This window comes from Montipora capricornis, chromosome 2, assembly GCF_036669925.1.
Source record: "Montipora capricornis isolate CH-2021 chromosome 2, ASM3666992v2, whole genome shotgun sequence".
NCBI lineage: Eukaryota > Metazoa > Cnidaria > Anthozoa > Scleractinia > Acroporidae > Montipora > Montipora capricornis.
Window position 1 is genome coordinate 51,321,331 of NC_090884.1, and position 22,500 is coordinate 51,343,830.

At 40.6% G+C, this 22,500-nt stretch overlaps 1 protein-coding gene and 1 pseudogene across 7 annotated transcripts in view; one reads left to right on the plus strand and one right to left on the minus strand.

Annotated features, from left to right (window-relative positions):
• LOC138026253 (uncharacterized) overlaps nucleotides 1–14,415 on the plus strand; it is a 28,932-nt gene extending 14,517 nt beyond the window's left edge. For 3 of the 7 annotated variants that reach the window (XM_068873564.1, XM_068873571.1, XM_068873547.1), the window contains exons 11-23: nucleotides 69–131; nucleotides 210–303; nucleotides 965–990; nucleotides 1,260–2,375; nucleotides 2,785–3,673; nucleotides 4,881–5,048; nucleotides 7,706–7,823; nucleotides 9,346–9,469; nucleotides 10,253–10,351; nucleotides 11,118–11,162; nucleotides 11,270–11,326; nucleotides 12,876–12,949; nucleotides 14,097–14,415. In XM_068873564.1, coding sequence (XP_068729665.1) covers nucleotides 69–131; nucleotides 210–303; nucleotides 965–990; nucleotides 1,260–2,375; nucleotides 2,785–3,673; nucleotides 4,881–5,048; nucleotides 7,706–7,823; nucleotides 9,346–9,469; nucleotides 10,253–10,351; nucleotides 11,118–11,162; nucleotides 11,270–11,326; nucleotides 12,876–12,920 — 2,844 coding nt within the window. In that variant the 3' untranslated portion in view covers nucleotides 12,921–12,949; nucleotides 14,097–14,415. Of the gene's footprint in view, nucleotides 1–68; nucleotides 132–209; nucleotides 304–964; nucleotides 991–1,259; nucleotides 2,376–2,784; nucleotides 3,683–4,880; nucleotides 5,049–7,705; nucleotides 7,824–9,345; nucleotides 9,470–10,252; nucleotides 10,352–11,117; nucleotides 11,163–11,269; nucleotides 11,327–12,875; nucleotides 12,954–14,096 lie in introns of all 7 variants that reach the window. The other 4 variants (XM_068873540.1, XM_068873524.1, XM_068873555.1 and 1 more) reach the window with 3 other exon arrangements.
• Nucleotides 14,416–18,159: 3,744 nt separating this feature from the next.
• The window catches only part of LOC138026299 (cadherin EGF LAG seven-pass G-type receptor 3-like), a 36,319-nt pseudogene continuing 31,978 nt past the window's right edge, over nucleotides 18,160–22,500 (minus strand).

Consider the following 22,500-nt stretch of genomic DNA (forward strand, 5'->3'; position numbering starts at 1 on the left):
ACGTCTGTAAGTACTGTAGATAGAGCATTGAGTAGCTTCAAAGTACATGTATCCTTACACTTCTTTAGGCCAAGTGGTGTTTCAAAGATTTAACTTTTCACAAGATTTTGATGGCTGCATTAGAGGGCAAGGTAGGTAATCTTTCATCTTGTGCTTGTGAAAACAGTTTCTTCATCACTCATCCACTGCACATGGTATTTTTTATTTAGGTCACTGATGAAAAAGGTCATTCAGTTAATCATGTGATATTGGTGTCGTGTGGTGATGTGCCAGTCTGCATTAACACCAAAGTTGCAAGTTTAGGTGGGTGCCTTTGTACTAAAGTGGTCAAACTTCACTGCTCAGTTCTGTTTTCTTTGTCTCCCAAGTCTGCTTCTGAGTCCTGTACAATGAAAAACAGTCGTACATGTAGCTTCACTTTGCCCAAAGGAGCAAAGTATACGATCCAGCTTTGATCATCATACTGTTTTTAATAATAAATTTAATTATGTGGCTAGCCTTACATACGTATGTTTCATCCCTGCCAAGGGACTCATCAGAGACCTTTCAGCTAACTCGTCAAACATTGCGTTTGAAGTCCCGTATGTAAGGCTAGCCACATAATTATGTATTGTCAAATTCTTACACTTTTTTCAAGGTAATAATAAATTTAATTGTATTTTTTTCCATATTATTTATTTCTGAATGCAATAATAATCATTAATAATAATTATTAGGGGATTTCCCCTACAGTCTTGCACCTATTTTCCTTCAAAAGGGGTTGGAATGTCTGGACTGGGACTTGAACTAAATATGAAACTAAGGTACTGTACATGTACAGTATACAGTATACAGTGTACAGGTAGATAACAATGGTGGACTAAAACATAAATTAGGGAGTAAACATCAAGACAAGGATAGCACTGACCACGATGTTGAACATAAAATTACACTGCACTGATCTCTTTGCTGATATTTTTTTCAGTTGAGGAGCAGCGACAAGCTCAGGAGGTGAGAATGTTATATTAATATCTCGAGGGATTTAAAGAGACCTTGACATGTACTGTTGGTCAACTTGTGGTAAGGGAGTGGAACTCTTTCAAGATTTGCATTGTGGTTGGTTCTGGTAATCTTGTCAGGGTCAATTACATGTATTTTGAACTTTCTACTTGTAATTCAACTGCCATTCTTAGGTTTTTGTGTGTATGTCATGGATACACGAGGAGTTACATTTACGCATTCTTATCCCACACTAGATCCTCTGTATTGATTTTTTGTAGGATCGTCCTCTTCGGCCTAAACCAGAAGACACCAAGCTGGACACACCTCTTTCTCAGACAGAACCTCCCAGTAATGTCCCTGTGGGGGCAGACACAAAATTTAAAACCTTAAACATTGAATATGAGGAAAAAACTGGGCTGTCAAGTACAGACACTGACATGTATGTTGCTGACAATGCAGTGCCATCAACTTTTGATGAAAGTGTCATAACCCAGGCTTCAAATGATAGCTTGCCTTCCCTGCGGGCAGAAGCAGCTGAGTTTTTCCCATCTCCACCTGAAGATAATACACAAAGTAAAATTCCTTTTCACTCAACTTTTGACCAGTCAAGTAAAGTGCCTGGGATTTTACATCTTCCAATGTTGGAAAATAATCCTGTCAATGAAAAACCAGACATTGAGAACACAGAGGCACTACCTGATCATCCCCAGATTCTTCCTGGCTGTGTTGACTTGGCAGAGTATAACCGTATTGTTTCACAGTGCTCTGTGAATACCATAGCTGTGGAAACCCTACCAAAGGCTCGATTTGTTATGATACGATCATCTATACGAAGGATTATTGAGGGGATGAAATGCGATTCGTGGTGCTGGACCCTCGAGAACAACAAACGCCTCAACCGCCTTTATATGGAGCAAACAAGAATTGGAGCTCCACTCTTCTTATTTTTCTCTGGACCTAAGAGTTTAAACTTCTGTGGCATGGCACAGATGGTGTCACCCGTTGATCTCAATGCAAGTTGCCCTACACTGACAAAACCATTTTGGTTTGCTAACAACATGGTGGGAAAATGTACTATCAAGTGGATGTATGTGCATGATCTACATTTCAGAGATGTGATCACTTCTAATAATCATATCAGTGGCTTTAGCAAGTGGCATTTATCAGATCTTGGGAATGGAGCTGAGATCCCCAACAGACTTGGGCAGCTTGTCATCAGGGTTTATGATTCAGGCAACAAATTTCGCTCAATCTTGCAAGTTGCTCTGGAGTCATACCAGACCTCTGAGTTGGAACAACCAAACAATGATCCTTCTATGCCAAGGATAAATCATAAACCTTTTGAACTTCAAGATAGTTTTCCTCTGTCCCAAGAAGAGGACTGGGATCTAGAGGTAGGTCTCTGTTTTTCTGTGCTGGTGCTACATGTATACCTTAGCAACTATCCACAAGAATATCACAATAATTATAACTTCTGCAGTGTCAATTCCACCATTAACCTCTGAGAATCCCTACTAGTGAATACAACATGTGATGCAAAAATGTTGATACTGCAGTCTTCATCTGGAAAAAAAAAGTGTTTTTTTCTAGTATAGTACAACAGTGCTTTCAATAAGATTTAAAGCACATGGCTAAGTAAATGTTACATGTACAGCTGTAGCACCCACTGGAGGTTGTAAAAGGGTCTGCAACCAGTGGAGGTTGTACAGTAAGCTGTCTGGAATTGTTCTGAGAAGCATGAGCATACATGATGTAGCTGTGCCTCTCATGTGTATTTTCTTTTTGTGTGTTTTTTAATCTAAGATTGAGGAAAGTTTGAAAGCTGCTAAGTCTTTGAAAGTGGAAGCAGTGACTGCCAGCCCAGATGAAAAAGAAGCAATTACTGTCTCAACTGTTGAGCTTGTGTCAGATGAGTCTACACCTATGGAAGTTATAGGAAATGAAACAAGTGATGTCAGTGATGCCTCTGCACATTTTTCTGAGGTTAGTAAAGATGGCGTGAGTATAACATTTGTATCTGTGCAAGAAGAGGAATTATTAAACACTGTAAGTTCTGAGGAGGATGTTTTCTCGTCACAACCCAGTGACAGCATAGAAGCTGTAAAAGATCAAGGACAATCTTGTGCTGGTTCATCCTTTGAGCCATTACGTGGTGGTACATCAGAATATCAAAAGACTCAAGATGATGCCATTTCTAGCTGTCAGGCACAAAGTGTACAAGGCTCAACCACCGAAGCTCTTTCTGGAGGTGATTGTGTTGACATTGCAAATACAAGTGACTGGGAAAGTTCAAGCCCTGTTAGGGCATTTGGAAATGAAGTGGTATCATCATGCTCTGTAGAAAGAGAATCATCAGAGCTACAGGATAATGTCAATGAAATTCAAAAGGAGAACAGAAGTCTTACAGACCCTGAGCAGAACACGCTGGAATCCAGTGATCCTAACTCTCAAAATGGAAGTTTAAATGGACATAATTCTGGTTCTGAGACTGGCGTCAATGTTCCTGAGGACACTGGCGATAAGAAGTTAAATGACAATGAAGTGCCGCAGGGAGAAATGTCTGATCTAGGATGTGCTGGTGATGTTAGTGGGGATAAGTTTGAGCCTTCTCAAGATTTTGGTGATTCTATGGCTGATGGTGAAGCCGTCATCTGTGAAAGTACATGTAGCAACGTGGATGACAACATCTCAGGTCTGATGCGTAAGTACATGTGTTGTTGGTTCAATTTTTTTCCTGGTTCAAATTTTTTAAAACCAGTTCAATTTTGATTTTCCTTTGTTTCAGATAATGATAATGAATATGAGACAAACAAAAATCAAAATTGAACTGGTTTAAAAGATTTTAAACCAAGAAAAAGTTTGAACCTCAACATGTGCCTTATGAAAGTTGTGGTAAAAAACTTGTCTAAAAAGCAAAGAACCCTGCCACAATCTGGTTGGCTCACTTGGTTGAAGATTGACCACTGCTTGGGATCGAGGTTGTAGGCCTGGCCAGCACCATGGGTCTTAAAATAACCGAGGAGTTCAGGGTGTTGTGGTCTCGCCTTAAATCTCCAGCAAAATGTGGGCGGCTTGGCAACGTTGTCTCTAAAAAAGGCTACGGTGCCTGAGGCCACGTAAGCAAAAACAGCCGTAAGTCAAAGGAACTTTGCCAAGTGTTGGAATATGCAGATGTGGATGTAGATGTAGATGGAGAAATTACTGTCTTTGCAATTACATCTGCAAATAGTTTGACTTTCAAGTCTTCTCAGATTAGGACTTAGGAATGTTTCGGGTGTCTGTAAGAGACAATTGCTTAAATTATCCAGATAATTGCGATGATCACTTCACTCTTTCGTCTATAATCCGCACTTCAAATTCATTATGCTGAAGGTGGAAAGTTGTGGAAACTTTTTCTGATCAGAAAATAGACTATAATGTAATTTTCCCACAATCAGGATTAGCTAATCAGGCCTTGAACACCTGCTTGGGCCCTGTTGTTTGATCTCTTATTTCGTTTTCTATAACGACGTAGTCTCATGAATGATATTGAATTCCCTCTAGGTTTGACTAATAATGTACACTCTATGTGCACCCCCCATTAGGAGGGAAATTCCCATTTTTTGGGGCAGATTTACCCCCCCCCCCCGCCCCTTTTCTCAATATTTAAAGAGCTGCTGTAACCAACCGACATTCAAGTGGCACAGAGTGCAATCAGGCGGTTTTACTTTAGACAATGATAAGTTCAGTTTCAGAGCTTTCTTATTTCAAATATATCTTGACTAACGTGAATTTTTTCGGATAGAGGGCATGTGGGGGAGGGTGTGCTCTTGCCGCAATTTCTTCGGCCCCCTCTTTCTGGAATTTCTGGATCCGCCCCTGAAGGAATGAATGACCCTACACTGTCACTTGTATACTAGGAGGTGAAGCAAATCTGCCACACTTAGATGTTGATGGGAACATTCCTCATTCATCCGATAATCTCAGTGATGAAAACCGTGCTTGCCAGACGGGTAATACAAATGGTGAACACCATGGAAGTTCTGAGGACCTCTTGACTGATTATGAAGATTTACCAGTGGAGATAGGTGAAATAGTCATATCCTTGATTATAGTTGTGGTTCCCACCTGTCGTTTTCTTTTTTCTTTAGTCATTTCATATTTTTTTACCTGTCTGTTGTTACATTCTTCATCTCTCGTCAAAGGCCTTCTGTTTGACTAGCCACGCAGACCAAACGATTCTGTACTTAATTGTTTAAGCCAGTGCTAGAAACGTATCGCTAAGGCTACGTTTACACGGGTCCGGAAAAATTTTTGCACGGATGAATTTAATAATAATAATTTTTAATACTTCTTCTGCGCCCATTTCATAAAATGATCATGGGCGCAAATATGGTTGCGACGACGTTTTGGAGAAGATGGAAAATAATGCCGATCTCGTGTACTGCATCTTCGAGTTTCGTAAGACACATCCACAAGTTAAAACTGAAATCCAACATCAGATGGAATGGATGATAGAACGATTGTAGAACAAATTATGAGAAGTCGAAGTCGAAGTCGAAGAAGAGCAGTGAAAAGCGAAGAGCATGTGCTGCCAGCGAGGTGCTCTTGCAAATTTTGTACCTGAACCGCCAGTTTACATGGAACAGTGCAAATTCTTTTACAGATCGCAATGGTGTTTACAGGGATCCGTGCAAAGTTTGAGACCAGTGGCGGCATTTGTTTACTTCTCTGCTGTGATTGGTTAAGCTAATGCTTTTAGCCAATCACGTTGTAGCTAAGTGCAGTACGCGGCAAATCAAACATGCCTTTCTGGAGTCCGGTTTCTGGAAACTCCCGAAACTCGGGTGTCAAAATTCCTTCTGTATCTCAAAAAACGAGAGGGTTTAAGTCGTCAAACTTCACAGTTATTCTGCTTCTTGTTATCTTGAAAAGATCTTAAAAGATCAGCTTTACAAAACAAGCGGATGGCTTTTCGGGTCTTTCGAGAAACGGGCCCCTGGGGCCTGTTTCTCGAAAGTCCCGATAACTGTTCGGGCCCGAAAAGCCAGTCGTCAAACTGCAATCTGCTTAGTTTGAAAAGCTAATCCTTTAACATGTTTTTGATGTAAGAAAAACAAAGAGGATTGAAGTTTGATGACTTAGAACCTCGCCGTTGCGAAGATATAAATGGAATTGTGGAATCCGAAATAGGCCTGAAAAGTTTCGGGACTTTTGAGAAACAGGCCACTGGTCCGTGACTTTTTCCACGGCCGGTTGTTTTGTAAGCTGTACATGCTCACCAAGAAATTCAAATGTGTACGTTGACTCGATCGATGAATATCAGAGACAACTGCCATTTGCAGCAACGTGTACTGCAGTAGCCCAGCTAATCCGGCAAAAATAGCGATGCCCGACAGCTATCGCTCGTCTCCTCATATCTGTATGCCTATTTGAAAGAGTTATCAAAATAATGAATAATGGCCTTTACAGTTTTGAAGTATCTTTTTTCGTTTCAGAGATATTTGCGTTTTTGTGTTATGCAAATTAGCAAATTGATGACGTCATCAGTGGTTCCGCTGAAAGATGGATCACAAAAGCAAAAGTATCTCTCAAAGTGTAACAGCGATATGATTCAAACTTGGCACGAGTAATAACCCTTAAGTAAGGTGCAAGATGGTGCAGAGTATGACGTAACCATGGCAACGCTTTATGCTCCAGTCCCTTTTGGTTATAAGTGAAGTTTCTCAATTTCCTCTCAAATCAAGCAAGACAGACAGTCCTGCTGAAAACACACATAGAGCCCACGTTGGTGTAGGTCTCCTAATCAACTCATTGAGTGTGAACGATGTTTGGTGAAGACAGAAAGCGGAAACACCAGTTCCCCACAACCTTGATCTGGAAGCAAAACGGTTGCCATGGCAACTACACAATGGTGTCATTTTATGTGCTGACTGATAAGCATTATTAGTGCCAAGTTTGAAGAGAACTACGGTAATATTTCCAAGGATATTTAGATTTTGTGATTTGTGTTACCCTTGGAACCACTGATGACTTTTAACACAAGAACCTTAATATCTCTCCAATGATATGAGATATTTTATAAATGAGAACACCATGTTTCCTTTCTTCAAAAGATGTTTCAAATAAGCCTTAGTTATTTTTTGTTTCATAGGCTCTTAGTAACCAAAGAACATACGTAGATTCCAGGCCTTAACCGCGCTAACCGTGCAAAACCTCGCACGGTTCGGGTGTTTTCATGAGTCCGTACGCATATTGGAACCGTACCGGTCAAAAAGTTGACCTCCTTTTTTTAGGTCCCAAACTTGCACACTTAGCCGTTCAAAAATTGGTCACCGGTCCCGTGTGAATTGCAAGGTGGAACTGTGCAAGTTTTTGACCGTGCAAAAATTTGTCCGGACCCTTGTAAACGGGGTATAAATACTGCTTTCGGAATTCGAGTACCACGTCGTTAGCAGTTCAATTGATGTCCCCCCCGCGTGCTTCGCACTGAGATAGAAAATTTAAATGAAAAGGAAAAAAAAGAAGCCCTAACAGTCCCGTAGAAAAATAAATTTTGGTCTAGTAGCCTATCTTTTGCCAACTGAATCGAGCAGGATTTCGCATCGATGTCATGATGAGGTCAAGCAGATCGTACGGTAGATTGTGGTTCAGTGAATTGTCCAATACTAGCGCACATCTTATCGCAAAGATATAATTAGCTGTGCACTGTATGACTGACTCAAACGTTTTCACTCAATTACAGGGACAGAGCATTACGTTTATACCCAGGAGAATTTGTCAAGTTCTGGTACATTTTGGGCCCGCGTTCATCGGAAAAAAGAAGAGGAAAGAACTTTTGTCGAAACAATGAGGCGGATGGGGTAGGCAAGATTGCAGCTGAAATTGAAGTCTCCAGATAAATGCCCATGACTGTTAAATTTTCCCCTGAGATTTCAATGGAAGGCTAGATAAGATCTAGATCAGAACGTTTGTATCGTGAACCTAGTTAATGACCACGAGTCTCCTCTTGTCGTGCATTCGAACTGCGAATCGGAAGGTTACGAATTCGACTCCTGTTGGAGAACAAGGACTTTTCCCCAATATGCCCGTGTCGTAACAGAAATTCGTCATTTCATTTTTTCATGAAGGTGTTGATGCAAACAATACAGCAACACAACGTAACACTAGGTGATGAGGAAACAATTAACGAAAGCTCTTCGTCGTCCTCTGCGAAGCAACAACCTAAAATTAAAAGATAAGAACTCATCCGCTCTGTTAACATAAGAAAGTATAATAACTGAAAATATTTACTTATCAAGAGCGACGTGACTAGGGCATACTGGAACTGTTTCCTTGTGCTGCTAAACATGAATTGAGCTTAAGCGCTTCCGATTATTTGCACTGAGCTGCGGAGGAATCGTGGGAGCTTGGCCGGACGGCAAGCTTGTTCCCAGGGTCTCTTGCCTCAACGACAGTGGAGACCCCGGGAACGAGGCTGGGCCGGGCGGCAGACTTGGACGCGGTGCCAAAAAGTGTCATTCTCGCATTGGTTGCGAAGGAACAGATGTTGAATCTTCAGCCTGGTTAATGAACGAAGAGACTAACTGAGGTGTTCCAGGAACATATCCGAGTGCTCCTATGACATTGCGATTACTGGTCTCAGTTGAATATTGTGCGTTAAGTTGAAAATGTTTTGAGCCCAGGAATGACAAACCGCCTCACAGACCATCGTTTTTGGGGTCTAGTATTTTAAGGCACCTACAGCTATCGAACGTGGGCTGTATTCCTTTTTAACTTGACTTGACACTACCACATTTTTTGCTAAGTATCTATTTAACAATTTGACCCGTAGCCCGCAAATACGGGTCAATAACCCATGAGGCCGAATGGGCTATTGACCCGTGGCCCTTGAGGGCGATGGGTCTCATTGTTTTAGTATCACCCAACTAGTCGGACAGAAAAGGCAATAATAAAGTTAGCAAATGCAGGCTAAAGAAATATTTATTTGGGAAGAAAACGAAAGAAAGCGACACGCTTTTCGCTACTCGAGGACTATTACTAACAGTCCTCTTGTAGCGTAGCCAATTAAGATGCAGAATTTGCGTAAGTCCACTAGTTGAGTGATACTAATCACTATTAGAGACGATTAGTTTGAAAATCTGGGGAAAGACTACTGTCTTTTCATGCGAAATGTTCACTTCGGGTTTCCGTCCCCGCTCTAAAAACGTCGCGTGCTTAAGCTCTATACGATAGACTGACTACACACTGACGGTTGAATTTGGAGATGACTCCTGCTTAGGTTATTGCAGCGTCAGTCGTCAACACGAGTCCTTTTCTGGACTCCATTAACCCGGAGGATCAAATTCAACCAAGGTAAAGATTGTTTTGTTTCTTTCTCGTAAGGGCTCGAATTGAATCAAAGAACGAACTTTTAGAAGACATCCACATCTACAAACCCTGCGCAGTCAAAGGCGATGACGGGTATTGGTACCGCGCGCACATTGAGAAAACACCTCACAAAGGGAAGGTAAAAGATTTGATCCATTGTGTAGTTGCCTATTTTAAATTAAAAGTAATTTCTTTAGCCAGTCACTACAGGCGTATGCGATGAAATGAGCCAATCAACGGAAACAGCATTCCCAGGAAACGTTCTAAGCGCAACAAACGTGTGTGTCAGTAAGAAAGTAACAACTGGTTTGGCCTATGCCGTTGATTGGTTGAGAATGTGACGCGAGAGTTCTAAACCAGTCGTGCAACAGCTTCAATCCCGGAAAAACACCGAAAATTTAAAACTTTTCCCGTGTTTCAAACTTTTGAACCATGTACACTGCCCCCTTACCCACCCCACCCAACCCAACACAGTGTTGTTTAGAACTAGAGGCGCAAGTAACCCAGCCATGTCTCAACATAATTTGGGGGGGAGCGGGGGAGGAGCAGCTGTCTCTCTGTCAGAAAATTAGAGGCCAATTCACCAGGTAATCTTTCTGTATTTTAGGCTCGAAACTTCGAAATTTCACGGACTGCATGTGCGTACAGGCTCACAAGCGTTTTTGCCACACAATAATTTTCCCGTTTTGATGACTAATTTTTTTCTGATTTTTAAAGCGTTAAGGGTTAAGATTGGGGAGGTAGCCTAGTTTAACAAGTTCTTTCAAAGATTGAAGTCAATTTGTGTATATCGGGACGCCTTCTAGAAGCGATTCCTATGTTTATGAGGACGTCGACAAAGTTCCCCCCTATGGCGCATTTGACTAAGACAGTCTTGAACATACGATGTACCGTTGAAGATGGCATTTGTGCCCCTCTTTAGGTTGGAATCAGATTGCTAGACTTGGGCGAGTACTGGGATGTTTATCAGAAAGAGCTGAGAGTTTTAGATGACGAGTTTTATGTTGCACCTCCAGCTCAGGTAAGCCGGTTTGGCTGATATTGTCGATCGGTCGGTTGGAAGGGAGTCACAGCAGCCCAAAAATCGAGGGCAACTATTTGAGAATCATCCTCTTCCTATTTTGCCGGCTGCAGTGTATTCTCATCTTTTCTTATGATACGCAGAAATTTGATTTTGTCAAACGAGTTATTAAAGGTAAACCGTCATAAAAAGGATTTACGAACTGACGCTTCGAGCATGAACCTTCGTTTTACGATGAAAATGTTGCATGGGTTAGAGGCCGTTTGAACAGTTCCTCCAACATTTGTAGATCACGCGCGTGCTTTGACACTGGACGGGAGAGTCCAATCTCTTGTTCTTGGTTCCTTGCAATCAGTGTTGGCTCTTTTAACAGCTTTCGCACGCTTTGTTTTTGCTTTCAACATTAACCCAACATCCGTTCAACTTTTGTAATGTTGAACGAATGTTGGGCAAATATTGAAACCGTTTAAATGAGCCTTAACCCTTTCATTCCCACGATCGAAATGTTAATTCTCCTAACTAGTACCATAGAGTTGTTTGTTGGGTGGTCATGAGAATTTGGGATTTTGTCAAAATCACACCTCCAACGCTGATAATAATCTTCATTCTCAAGTGTGAAGAGAATTTACATCTACCGATCACTCATGGTGGGAGTCGAAGAGTTTGCTAAATGCTAAATCTCTCTATTATGTCAATCTTAAATGTAAATATACATGTAGCATTAACAATTTCAGGTTCTTAGCACCTTTACATGCCATTTTTGCAGGCCTTTGAATGCTCTGTCTCTTTCAAACATCCAGGGAACATGAAGGTAAGAGAAAAAAAGCCCAAGACATCCCATTAAGGCAATTTCTGAATAACTGACTAGACGGATACCCGAGCGACAAACTAACCATTTTTCTTTGTGTTATTTTTAAGGAGAAATCTAAAATGTCCAGAGTTGTGAAGAAAAATAAAAAAATCAAAGTTCTTGTGGTAGGTAATTTTCAATACGTCAGTGCAAGATTAAGGGTTTTTAGCGGTTTGCAAAGTTTAAAAGCCGGTCTCTTTACATCTAGAGGGTTCATCAACATTCTTCAGTTTTACTGTACCCTACTCTATATCTGATTGGCTCAGAGTAGACAGTTCAGGAAATCACACAGTCTACATGTTCTTGAAGAATCTGAACCTACTCGCTTTATGCATTATTATTGGCTAGGAGCGTTTTTCATTGTTTAAGAAGAAATAGCAAGAACTTTTGTCGCTTGATTTGTCTAAAACATTGCTTGATAGAGCAGTTTTCAAATGACTGTCGAATTTAATTATGCGATTCCTATTGCTACGCTTAGTGATTGGTTTAAAAATCTCGCGCCGGTCTATTAACCAATGAGAAAGAAAACCAAGACTAATCGCGGCGTGGACGCGCAATTTTTCCCGCGCCTTGAGCAAGTTACATGGAACTGCTACGAATTTGGGTTGGTTCATTGCGCTGTTTGCTCCTGCTGTGATTGGTCGAAATAATGACTTTGGTATTTGTTTTACCACACTCGATTGAAAAACCGCTCTCAGTATAACAATTAAGGATTCGGTTGTTTGTTTGTCTTACAGCGGTTTTCAAATGAGTGTCGTAAAACTAAAACCAAAGTAATTACTTTGGCCATTCAAAAAGGACGGAGAAAATCCAGTAAACCAATCAAAACTCGAACTAATTACACGTAGCCGACACAAAAGGCCGGAAAATGTGGACGCGCGAGGTACGATTGGTTTTGGTTTCACTTCTGATCGGTTGAAAAAGTGGTGCGAGAACTTTGAACCAATCACTGAGTGAAGTAGATGCAAAACCAAAGTAATTCGCTAATTACTTTCGACACTCAATTGAAAACCGCTCTATACACGAAAAGTTGAGTTGATAAAGGTAAATTAGCCGAATCAAAGCCCCGTGCAGACGGACGCAACATTGTTTGCCAACATTGGTCCAACATTGTTTTGCACACACTGTTGCGTGTTGTTGCGTGTTCAGTGGGAGTTGTTGCATGAAGTTTGAAACTGGTCAAACTTTTGAAACAACAGCTCCCCAACATTTTTTTTGTTCCTTGATCACCGAAGCGTAGCTCAACAATGTTGGATCCTCTTCCTTTATGCTCTTCCAACATTGTTGGGGCCACGCACGCGCGTTCAATGTGGTCTCCATGGAGATAGCAACCCATCAACAAGATGGCAGCCAAATTTTGTAAGTTTACAAATTCTAATGGGTCGTATCCTTCGCGTAATACACTGCACGTCCTTACACTGTTGGGAGTTGTTTCGTTCGTTTGAAAGGGGCTTAAGACTGCAAACAACCTTATGCTATCCGTAAGTTATCCATCTTTCTCTAAAACAAGCAGCATCATTTAATACTTGGGCATAAAGTGTCCATCCTGGTAAAATGTGTACATGATAAAGGACAGTTGTAGTCGACGATTTGCCTTTAAAAAAGTTTGTAGTTTGATAAGTTGACGTTTTCGCGTAATTGACTGAAATTGAGAGGTTTTTTTTTCCTCAACAGAAAAGTTACAGTGAGGGAACAGTTTGGGTGGAAATCCTTTCCTAATGCAACTTGTGATATTGGACACCAATAAGGTTGGTACGTGTTTTTGAGCAGTGAGATGTGTTATGAATATGAACATCATTCCGTCATGAAAGTGGTTTGAAGGTCGTTGAAGATCAAAGGAAAAATTGGTTATTTCACGTGGTTGTCAGGGCGGGAACGACATCGACATGTATCAGGATTGACCCTGATTAGATGCAGGCCCAATTTTGACATCCAACGCGAAGTGTCCAAGCATTTGCTACCTTTTTGCAACATTAAAGTGAGGGTAAAGGTTAGCATTATTTTTGGCTTCAATAGGCCATTTTACAGTTGTGTGCTAAGTGACCTGGCCTATAAATGGCTTCGAGGCTGACGGTGACCCTGTATTGATACAGACCTCACTGCTTTTATCATGAAAATTGTGTTATTGTAATTCTAATTAGTCTACATTAACATTAGAAAAGCACAAAGGTTTGTATTAAAGCAGGATTATTAGGCCAGGTAACTTAGCTACAACTATAAAATGGTCTATTAGGGTACATGCAGCTGTTTTTCTTTCCTTGAAGGACACTTTGCGACGTTAATTGACTGTATGCCGAGACGCGAGTGATGAAGAGTAAGGGGGCGCTTATTGAAATCCGTGTGCATCTAATTAGGGTCACAAAAGTATTCACCTCTAAATTTTAAATGACTCTCAATTTAGAGAGAGAGAGGAAGGCGCGGTGGCCTCATGGTCAGTGTGCTCGACTCCGTTTGCTGTTTCACGTACGTAAAGGCAATGCAAGTCTCTTTGTTGTCTTTGCTTTTTAGAGCCAATATTTTTTGCCTTTCTTGTTGTCTTCGTCTTTTTTTCTTGAGCTCCCTCATTTATCTTCCAGCGAAATTAAAATACATGTATCCTATGCCATGCGCGGAAAAACGCGTGCGAGCAAATCACGTGTTTTGCTTTAACCTCAGATTAGCTGCGATTTTTAGCCAATCATCAAGGGTAGAGAAGATGAAATTACTCTGGCATTCAATAGCTGTTGGAAAACTCCAAGATTTTTTAACCATGGAAATAAAATTTCAATTTGCGGTAAGATAAGATACAGACAATTCATATTCTCCCTTTGTTAAAAAATGCAGTTGACCTAGAGAGCTTACTTTTTTTGTCTTATTTATTGTCTTATTTTTGTCTTATTTGTATGTTTATACTAGGAGCCAAAGACAGCGTCGCTGTATTGCCGGCTGAATGTGTTGACTCTAGCTGGTTGTTGGAATTTCTACGTTACAATTGGTTAAGCTTTTAGTAATTAAATATTCAGTGCTTAGTATTCTCAGTGCAGATGTTGCAAGTTTGACAGATTTCCACATTTTGGTGTGTCTGTTTTAATCATCCTGATTACACCAAACAGCCGCATGAACTTGTCCTGTTTTACATTAGAATTTTGCGAAGTGTTTCCATTGTATAAATCTCGGTATACTCTTTTGTTCAACAGGTTGTAATTGCTTGTAAATAAAAGCTCACACTGCTTCTTGTCCGTCGTTGTTGTCGGGGAAAAAAATCTATTAATTTTGCTCCATTGTCCGGAACTCGAGCCCCTGTCTTACGTATACCAATCTCGTTTATTCTGGTTTCAGTAAGTTTGCGGTTATATCCGTTTTGCTTCACAATAGTGTTTTCACTCACGTGATCAGTAACCTTGTTTTTCCACCGTAACAAAAGAAAATGTTTGCATGATAATAGAGCTCAATTCCCGGAGGATCAGTTGGGTACATCGATACGGCTGTCGTGACGTCACGTGAAAACAGTTTATAGGCCATTTTTCAGTTTGGTAGTGCAGCAGAGAGGACAAAAACAATAGAAAAAAGTTGTAATGAATGTGAAAGATATTAGCATATTATCCACTTTCCTTTGTCTTTATCCTCTAAACCTCTCTTTCAAGCTGAATTTTAATACAGTGGAACAGCCATTAAGCCGCCACTAGCCGTTACCCCGAGGGTGGCCGCTTAATGAAGGTTTCACTGTATATCTGAAGTGCCTTATTGATGCGATTGGGCCATTCTTTTTCAATCAGCAACATCTGATAACCGCTGAACGGTTGGCTCAGTTGGTTGAGAGTTGGAGTCGCGGCTGGACCAACCTTCAGGATCTTAAAATAACTGAGAAGAAAGTGCTGCCTTTGTAATAGCATCTGCAAATGGTTCGACGTTCAAGTATTCTCGGGTAACGACTATAAACCGTAGGCCCCGTCTCGCTACCCTTGCCCAATAACGTGGAAACCCACAGACTCTTCGCGAAGAGGAGAGGATAGAATTCCAGGTGCTGTGGCTGTCCTTTGCGTGTTTTATCACTGACTTGGGTGGACTAGCTTGAATGGTTCATACATTCAGTTCTGGTCCGTCCCACTGCTCAATTGCAGTGCAAAATGGAGTAAGTAAGTAAATAAAGACAATCTTGGCTTCCTTGCACGCATCTTTTCGCCCATACTGTTTGGGAGTTTAATGTTGTCAGACGTTAACTAGACTGAAATTAAAATTGCTCTACAACTTTTGCTGGAGAGAACAGGACAGCCACAACACCGGGGACTCCATCCCCTATACTTCTTTAACTTCCCACAGGGAACTTATGAACATTGAGACGGGCCTAAGGTTTATAGTCCTTATCCGACAAGACTTGAAAGTCTAACCATTTGCCGATTAAATTAGAAGGGCAGCACTTTCACCTCATGCAGTTATTTTAAGATCCTCAGAATTGATCCAACCCGCAACCTCCCGCATAACAGCCGGGTGCCCAACCCACTGAGCCACCCCGGTGCGCGGTTTGTTGTAGCACGACTGTCAGTAAGGTACTATGCACTGTCCTTTTTTCTCCGCCCAAAGTGCCCAAAGACTTGAATGCATATTGTAAGCTCGTAAAAACAACAGAACCCTCGTCAGCGTGGATGTTTTATTCTTATTCTGTTTCTATCAGTCTGATAAATAGCCTAAATTTATTGATTCTCGATACACTCTAAAACGTAAGTTAATCATTCCACGCGTTATAAGTGATACATTTCTTAAGATAATGTCTTATCGCATGACCAAACTGTTCAGAATATATATTAAGAAACGAAGTTTCTCCATACATTTCTCTTTTTAAGTTGATAGGCCTTCGAAAAAAGCAGTGGTTTTTCCTATTTACTCGTTGTTAAAAGGAAATTGTGATACATACAGTCAAAAGCCCATGGGCAGGAACGAACCACTGTCCTATATTCCCGACACTGCGTTTTCACAGACCGATTTATTTTTAGATTGGATTTTCTGCGAATAAGGCTGCCGTGTGAGCCCGATAACCAATCACAAGAAACTAACTTGGTATCATTGCGTCACCGGACCGGAACGGCCTTTTCCCCCGAGGGAAAAGGTAGTCTAAAAATAGATCGGTCTGTAAAAATGTCGTGTCATAAGTTAAGTTTGGAAGTTGTTCGCTCCTACTCATGGACTCCTGATACAGTTTTAATACACAACGAGAGACAAAAATAATTATTCAACACGAACCGCTCTAATGTTGGACATAATATATATATTTTCTTTTTGTCACGCACTCAATGCCTTCCATCATATATAATGTTTCGCTACGAGAAATTGTTGACAGCAGTACATGGGAGTCAAGAGAGACGTTCCTCTCTGTCTTCCCCTTGAACGTTTTTTTTTTTAAGGAAGCGTTAAGTAAAGGGTCAAAATATGGTGCTCATTTTTGTACATTCCTCCATATACTAACACAGTGAGCAAACATAAAGTTGTGGTATATACAACAAACTAATGGTAAATCTGTTCCTTGCACAAGAAAGGGATTTTTAGCCAAATTTTAGCACTTTCAATTATCGCAAGATATTTAAGATACAGTCATAAAAAAATAAAAACAAATGGTATTACCATATTCGTATAGCTGCTGCTCAAGATTGTTTTTCGACTCCGCTAACTGAAGGAAGATTACAAACCATGGCATTTTGATGGGAAATCAATTAACTGTTAGAAACTTTCATTTGCATGTTCTTGCCATGCTTAACATTCATAATAAACATGTTATATTAGAGAGTACAATTTACAAGAAATAATATTCTCAGCTAACACAAGCTTTCAACCTAACACTGCGCAAAACAGTTCACTATTGAAAGGGGATGAGTCAGACGTGACTTCTTTTCTTGAAGAATTACACGGTTCAACTTACCAGCGTTGACTTATGCAACACTGGAAGGTAGTTCATTTTATTTCAAGAAAAAGTCAAGTCCTGAGAGCAAAAAATAAGAGGTTCGGATGGCGTGTGACCACAAGGTGGATTTCTAATTCGTTGTAAGTAATCTATAAGCCGAAGCTGATGTACTGATATACAAGTCTTTTATCTTTGTGCTAGTAAGCCCCGCTAACTTCGTTTTACAGCTAAAATTCTCTTCAATTTTACACATGCCAACGAGACGAATAGGTCTTATAAGCATAAACACAAAACATGAATTTTCAAGCCGCCATTATCCAGTTTACATTCGATTTGAACCAAGAGAAAATAAAAGGGAAGACCTTAAATAACAATGACCACGACCAGGTTTTCTGAGCCCGCGAGACTGAGCACCCCCAGCAAACCATTGTTTTAACGAGAACCGCTGGTCAGTAACCTGGTTCTGGTCATTGCTGTCTAAGGTCTTCCGAAAATAAAGTGGTACACGATTTCTTTGATCGCACGTGACGTCACGGCAGCCATGTTGGTGTAAAGAACAATGGAGAAAAAGTCTTTTGGGAATTTGATTCTATTTATTATGCAAATCCTTGAGCTACATTTTTCTATTGTTTTGGCACCAACATGGCCGACTTATCACGTGAGTGCAATCAAAGAATGGAAAGACTTTGCATTGCGTTTACACGAAACGGCAAAGGACAATGATGCTGCTCGTCACGAAAAATTCTCTTACTCTGACCTGTTTTCTCGTTGGCTTCCAGGCAAGAAATAAGCTAGAATCAAACAAGTTTCTTTGATTTTTGTGAAAACCTAAATTTCAGCTCGATGTTCGCCGTCTGCCGTAAACGCGACCTACATGTCTATAAAGTTGTGAAAAGTCGACGTCTCGTATCAAAAACAGTATGATATAATTTTTGTGACTTTCCGCGTTTCATGATCGAAATCACGCAACTCAAGCTTTATACAAACAAAGTTGTTTAGAGATTTTTTTTCAACATCTTATCGTATTGATACATAATCTCTTCCCGCAAGTTCCCGCGGGTTCCAAGGCAATGTTATGATCATTTAACTGTCTCCTGAACGCAATAAATTTTAACGTGCTCACAAGATGCGCAGGACGACGATTCGACAGAATTGAAGTAATTTTTCAGTCTGACTTCTTGTAACGTGGGACGCCTTCTCTCGTGTGTTAGCCTTGCTGTTTCATCTACAAAACACAAACTGTATAAGTCACGAACTCGTCTTGATGCACAAGTCTAGAAGACTCCCGTTTGCAGTATCATAAATACCCTCTGAAATTTAGTACGTGTTCACGGCATAAGTCATTGTAAGTCCCAGTTTCTCTTGGGACTTACAATGGTCCCAAGAGAAAACAAAAACAAAGCTTATGCAAATTTTGGGGGGACAAACAAAGATTATTATGGTATTTTCCGAAGTGGCCTATATTTTCCTTCCTTTTGCTAAATTTAGTATTAAATTGTGTAACTCAATTGGCCACCTGTAATTGAGGGATGATGGTATCTCGGTATTAAAACGAGGAAATACACTTTTTTATATACTCAACAGAATATCGTGTTTCTTATTGGTCAATGACAAATGCATAAATAGGTTATAGAGTGCAATTGCAATAAGGAGGTTGCTATGGAAACAGCAATTGGGTAATTTTGTTGAAGAAAAAGAACTTTAAGTGTCCAGTCGTTCTAGCGTTCTAATTGGGGGCAATGTAAACTGAAATTGACAATTAACACAAATCAAGTTAACTATTGGTTTTTGAGGAGAGGGGAAACCGCAGTACCCGCAGAAAACCTTTCGGTGCAGAGAAGAGAACCAACAAACTCAACCCACATATGACGCCGAGTCTGGGAATCGAAGTCGGGCCACATTGGTGGGAGGCGAGTGCGCTCACAATTGCGCCATCCCTGCACGCTCGAATAAAAAATAGTCATGAACTTGATTTATGGCCGGTCACTCGTGATGTTTTGAAAGTTGTCAAATAGCACTTTTGAGAACTTCCAAACATCATCCATGCCCATAAATCACGAAATGCACTCGAGTTCATGGGATTACCTATACTTAGTAATTCACAGGTTCTTGGTTTGTCGAGCTATTGTTTTCAATGTGATGAGTTAATTTAGAATTATCGGATATCCAATACTACAGAAAGGCTCTACAGCTGTAGGAGCAGTAGGAGGACTTTCTACAAGAACGTTTTACCGTCGGTGAGGATGAGGAGGGATTTAGCAGACATATAGTTTAGACACATAGATGGGAAAGCGTCAATAAAGCATCGTATAGTAACGTTTGTTAAGTGTGTGGCTTTAGATGTCAAGCCAGAGTTAAAAAAGAACATATGGACAAATGGATCCAGGACTGACCTATCTAACGGGCCGACCTTGCATCCGAAGCAATCCTTTAGGTGTTGGCTGTAAAGAAGGAAAAACACAGACAAGGAAAGAGTTGAAAAGCCGAAGAAAAGCTGGCAAGTTTTTGAGAGGATAAAAGTGAAAAACATCATTAGTCGAGCAAGGTACTCAACCGTGACTGCGAAGACAGAGTCAAATGAAGTTAAAGTTAGAACTCCCAATAAAACTTTTATGGTGAAGAAAGAAACTTATTTTTCGTTGAGAATTGGTTTAATATTTGAAATAGCTCGCATAGGAACGGAAGATGAAGGCTACATATATGAAAGACATTTAATATCCTTCAAACGAAATGAAGAACCAACCATTTTAACTCGAAGATGTATCAAGTGCAACGATTGCGAATAACCTTAAACGAGCATTATAATGGACTGAATAGAGCTAGTTTAAACTGCCAAGATACCCACTGAGTCGATGGGAAGCCGGATTAAGTGTTTTCATGCGGAAAACTAAGGACAAAAACAGGGACTTGAATGCCCAGAAGGGATAAGGGTTTTCACAGACTTCTTTTCATTGTTGGAACCTTTAAGCTTTTTCCTGGCATTACGGGGGTATTATCGCTAGAAACGAAACGTGTTTCAAGAAGCAAAATAAGCAGAGTAAGAAATAGGGCTTATAAGCGCAAACACTGGTTGCAGAGCGAGAAAGATCGATTGTTTCTCTACGAAAGACGTATTTGGTGATTAGACTGTTGCTTCGCACGTCACTCAGTTTTGCGATAAAAAAGTTCATCAGTCCGAGAAAAAAAAAGGAAAAGAAGAAAAAAAGAAAGAGAATAAAATAAAGGTCAAGGGAAATAGGAGGGAGCAAGATTGAATTAAGGACGTCCAAGTTTTAGTCGTGTGCACCAAGAGTAATTTCCCACAAAAATATGGCAAAAAGAGCAACGTGCGTGAAGTGCAAAGACTGCAAAAGGACGGCAGGAACTGACCTTAGGGTATCCTGCACTCCTAAAGACAGAAAAATATTCATTTCTAAGTAGCTCCAGGCGCACGCTTTCTGAAAGACCACAATAAGACGCACAGAAAAATTAACTGGGAAGGAAGAAGCAAAGAGAAGCTGTTTGAGGGTTACCTCGGGGAGGACTGGAGTCCCGCGATTCGCTCAGGAGCTTAAAACTCAAACGTAAAGTAAGCTGGCTTGGTGTTTTCTTGAATCGGAGGCTCAGAGTTGCTCGAGGGACACGTACCTAATGCGGAGTCTGGGGAAGAGCCCTCGTCTTCGTCATTCGGGATGAACTCTGAAATGCAAGCAGTGAAACACTTTAGGAGGAAATAAAGGTGCTAATGTCACAATAGTCATTTCTGAAAACTGAAATCGGTTCTCACGTCATGAGAACTTGTTTTGGTGCGACAACATGGATTTGTGTGATCGCACCCGGATGCCTTTTTGATGCCTGCTTTCTATGCGGACGTCACTGGAAACCGACTTTCGTTTTTACTTTATCGAAACATGACTTCACGTAATTAGGCCAGTTTCGTATTTTAGCAGAAGGGTTGGATCTAGCATGAAATGAAGGCTAATGCGGGGAAATCTTATCACATACAAATTATTTTCTCCGCATTAGCCTCCATTTCATGCTAGATCCAGTCTAACCGTGAGAATACGAATGCCGGCGTTCTTTCCCTGGACCAGTTGACAGATGATTGCTTCAAAACTTGATTAGTTTTGTAATTTTGGGACCGCATTAGTTCTTTTGGTTTGCGACCCTAAGAAATCAGCATGATCAAACTGAGTCACGGTATTGCTCGCGATGCAAAACAAATGTGGTTTTGCTAATTACGAAGGAATTATCCTGCATTTCTTTTGGTTTTGTTATTGCTTTTGTTCTTTTGTCCCCTTGATTTTAATGTTCTGTTAGTTTGTTACTTTTGTTACTTATGTTTTTTTGTAAAGGGTTTGTGTGGATGTGCGTGGTCGAAGAATACGTCTTTCGGCCAAATTTTCAGATATGTAAAGTGCATTTTTAGACGGTCTAACCGGTGACGAAAAATCGATTAATTGACTTACCTGAGCCTTTGTCGTGGTTGACCGCAACCATCTTCCTAAAATGAAACAAAAGTGAATGCTTATGCATACGTTTAATGGTGGATGCTTTGCAGCCATGAAGTTAACATGTGGTAGCAACAAAAGAAAGGGTACACAATACTGGTGCGATTGTCACTCAAGACGCTGTTGCCAAGCGCAATTTTTCATGCAACTTGTCTCGGGATGCCTTTGCAAAATGCGAATTTAATTTTAATATGGCGGTTTCTCCCTCCTGCCCCATGTAAAAAAAATTATCCCTACGCAAGTGGTTGCCAAGTGGTTGCCATTGCGAGAAAAGTTTCACACTGGGAAAACGAGGTAGAAAGTGTAATCCTTGCAAAAAGTAGAACTCGATTCTACTTGCTAAAACGTACCGTTTCAGTTTCACACGTTTTTGTACGTGCTTGCCTGCTTGGCAAAAAAATTGAATGCATGGGCAGTGTTTTGCAATAGCATTGCTGGACAAGTTTTCAACACTGAAATCTTTACTGGCTATCACCACCTTCTTGTCACATGTTCTTACCACATTTTGGCATCATCTGAACATACCCAGGGCAACATGGAATCTCTTTCTTACATTTGCATTTGTCAGTCTAGACAGTTCTTTTTTCTTTTCACTTCTCGTACTTGACCACAGTCTCGGCATGATTTCATTGAAAATATATCACGTAATATACCACGTATCTTGATAACATTGTGTACGAGAACATCTATCCCAAAGGCTCCCAACCAGCAAGAATTTATGGCCTCCCTAAAATGCACAAGGATCGTGGAACCAACTCTACTCCGCCATTTCGCCCCATCGTGTCTTCTATTGGAACATACAATTATAACTTGGCTAAATATCTTTGTAATCTTTTATCGCCGCACATTCCAACTGAACATTGTGGTACTGACACTTTCACTTTTGTACAGGACATCCAATCTTTATCCATGTTTGGTAAGTTTATGGTCTCTTTTT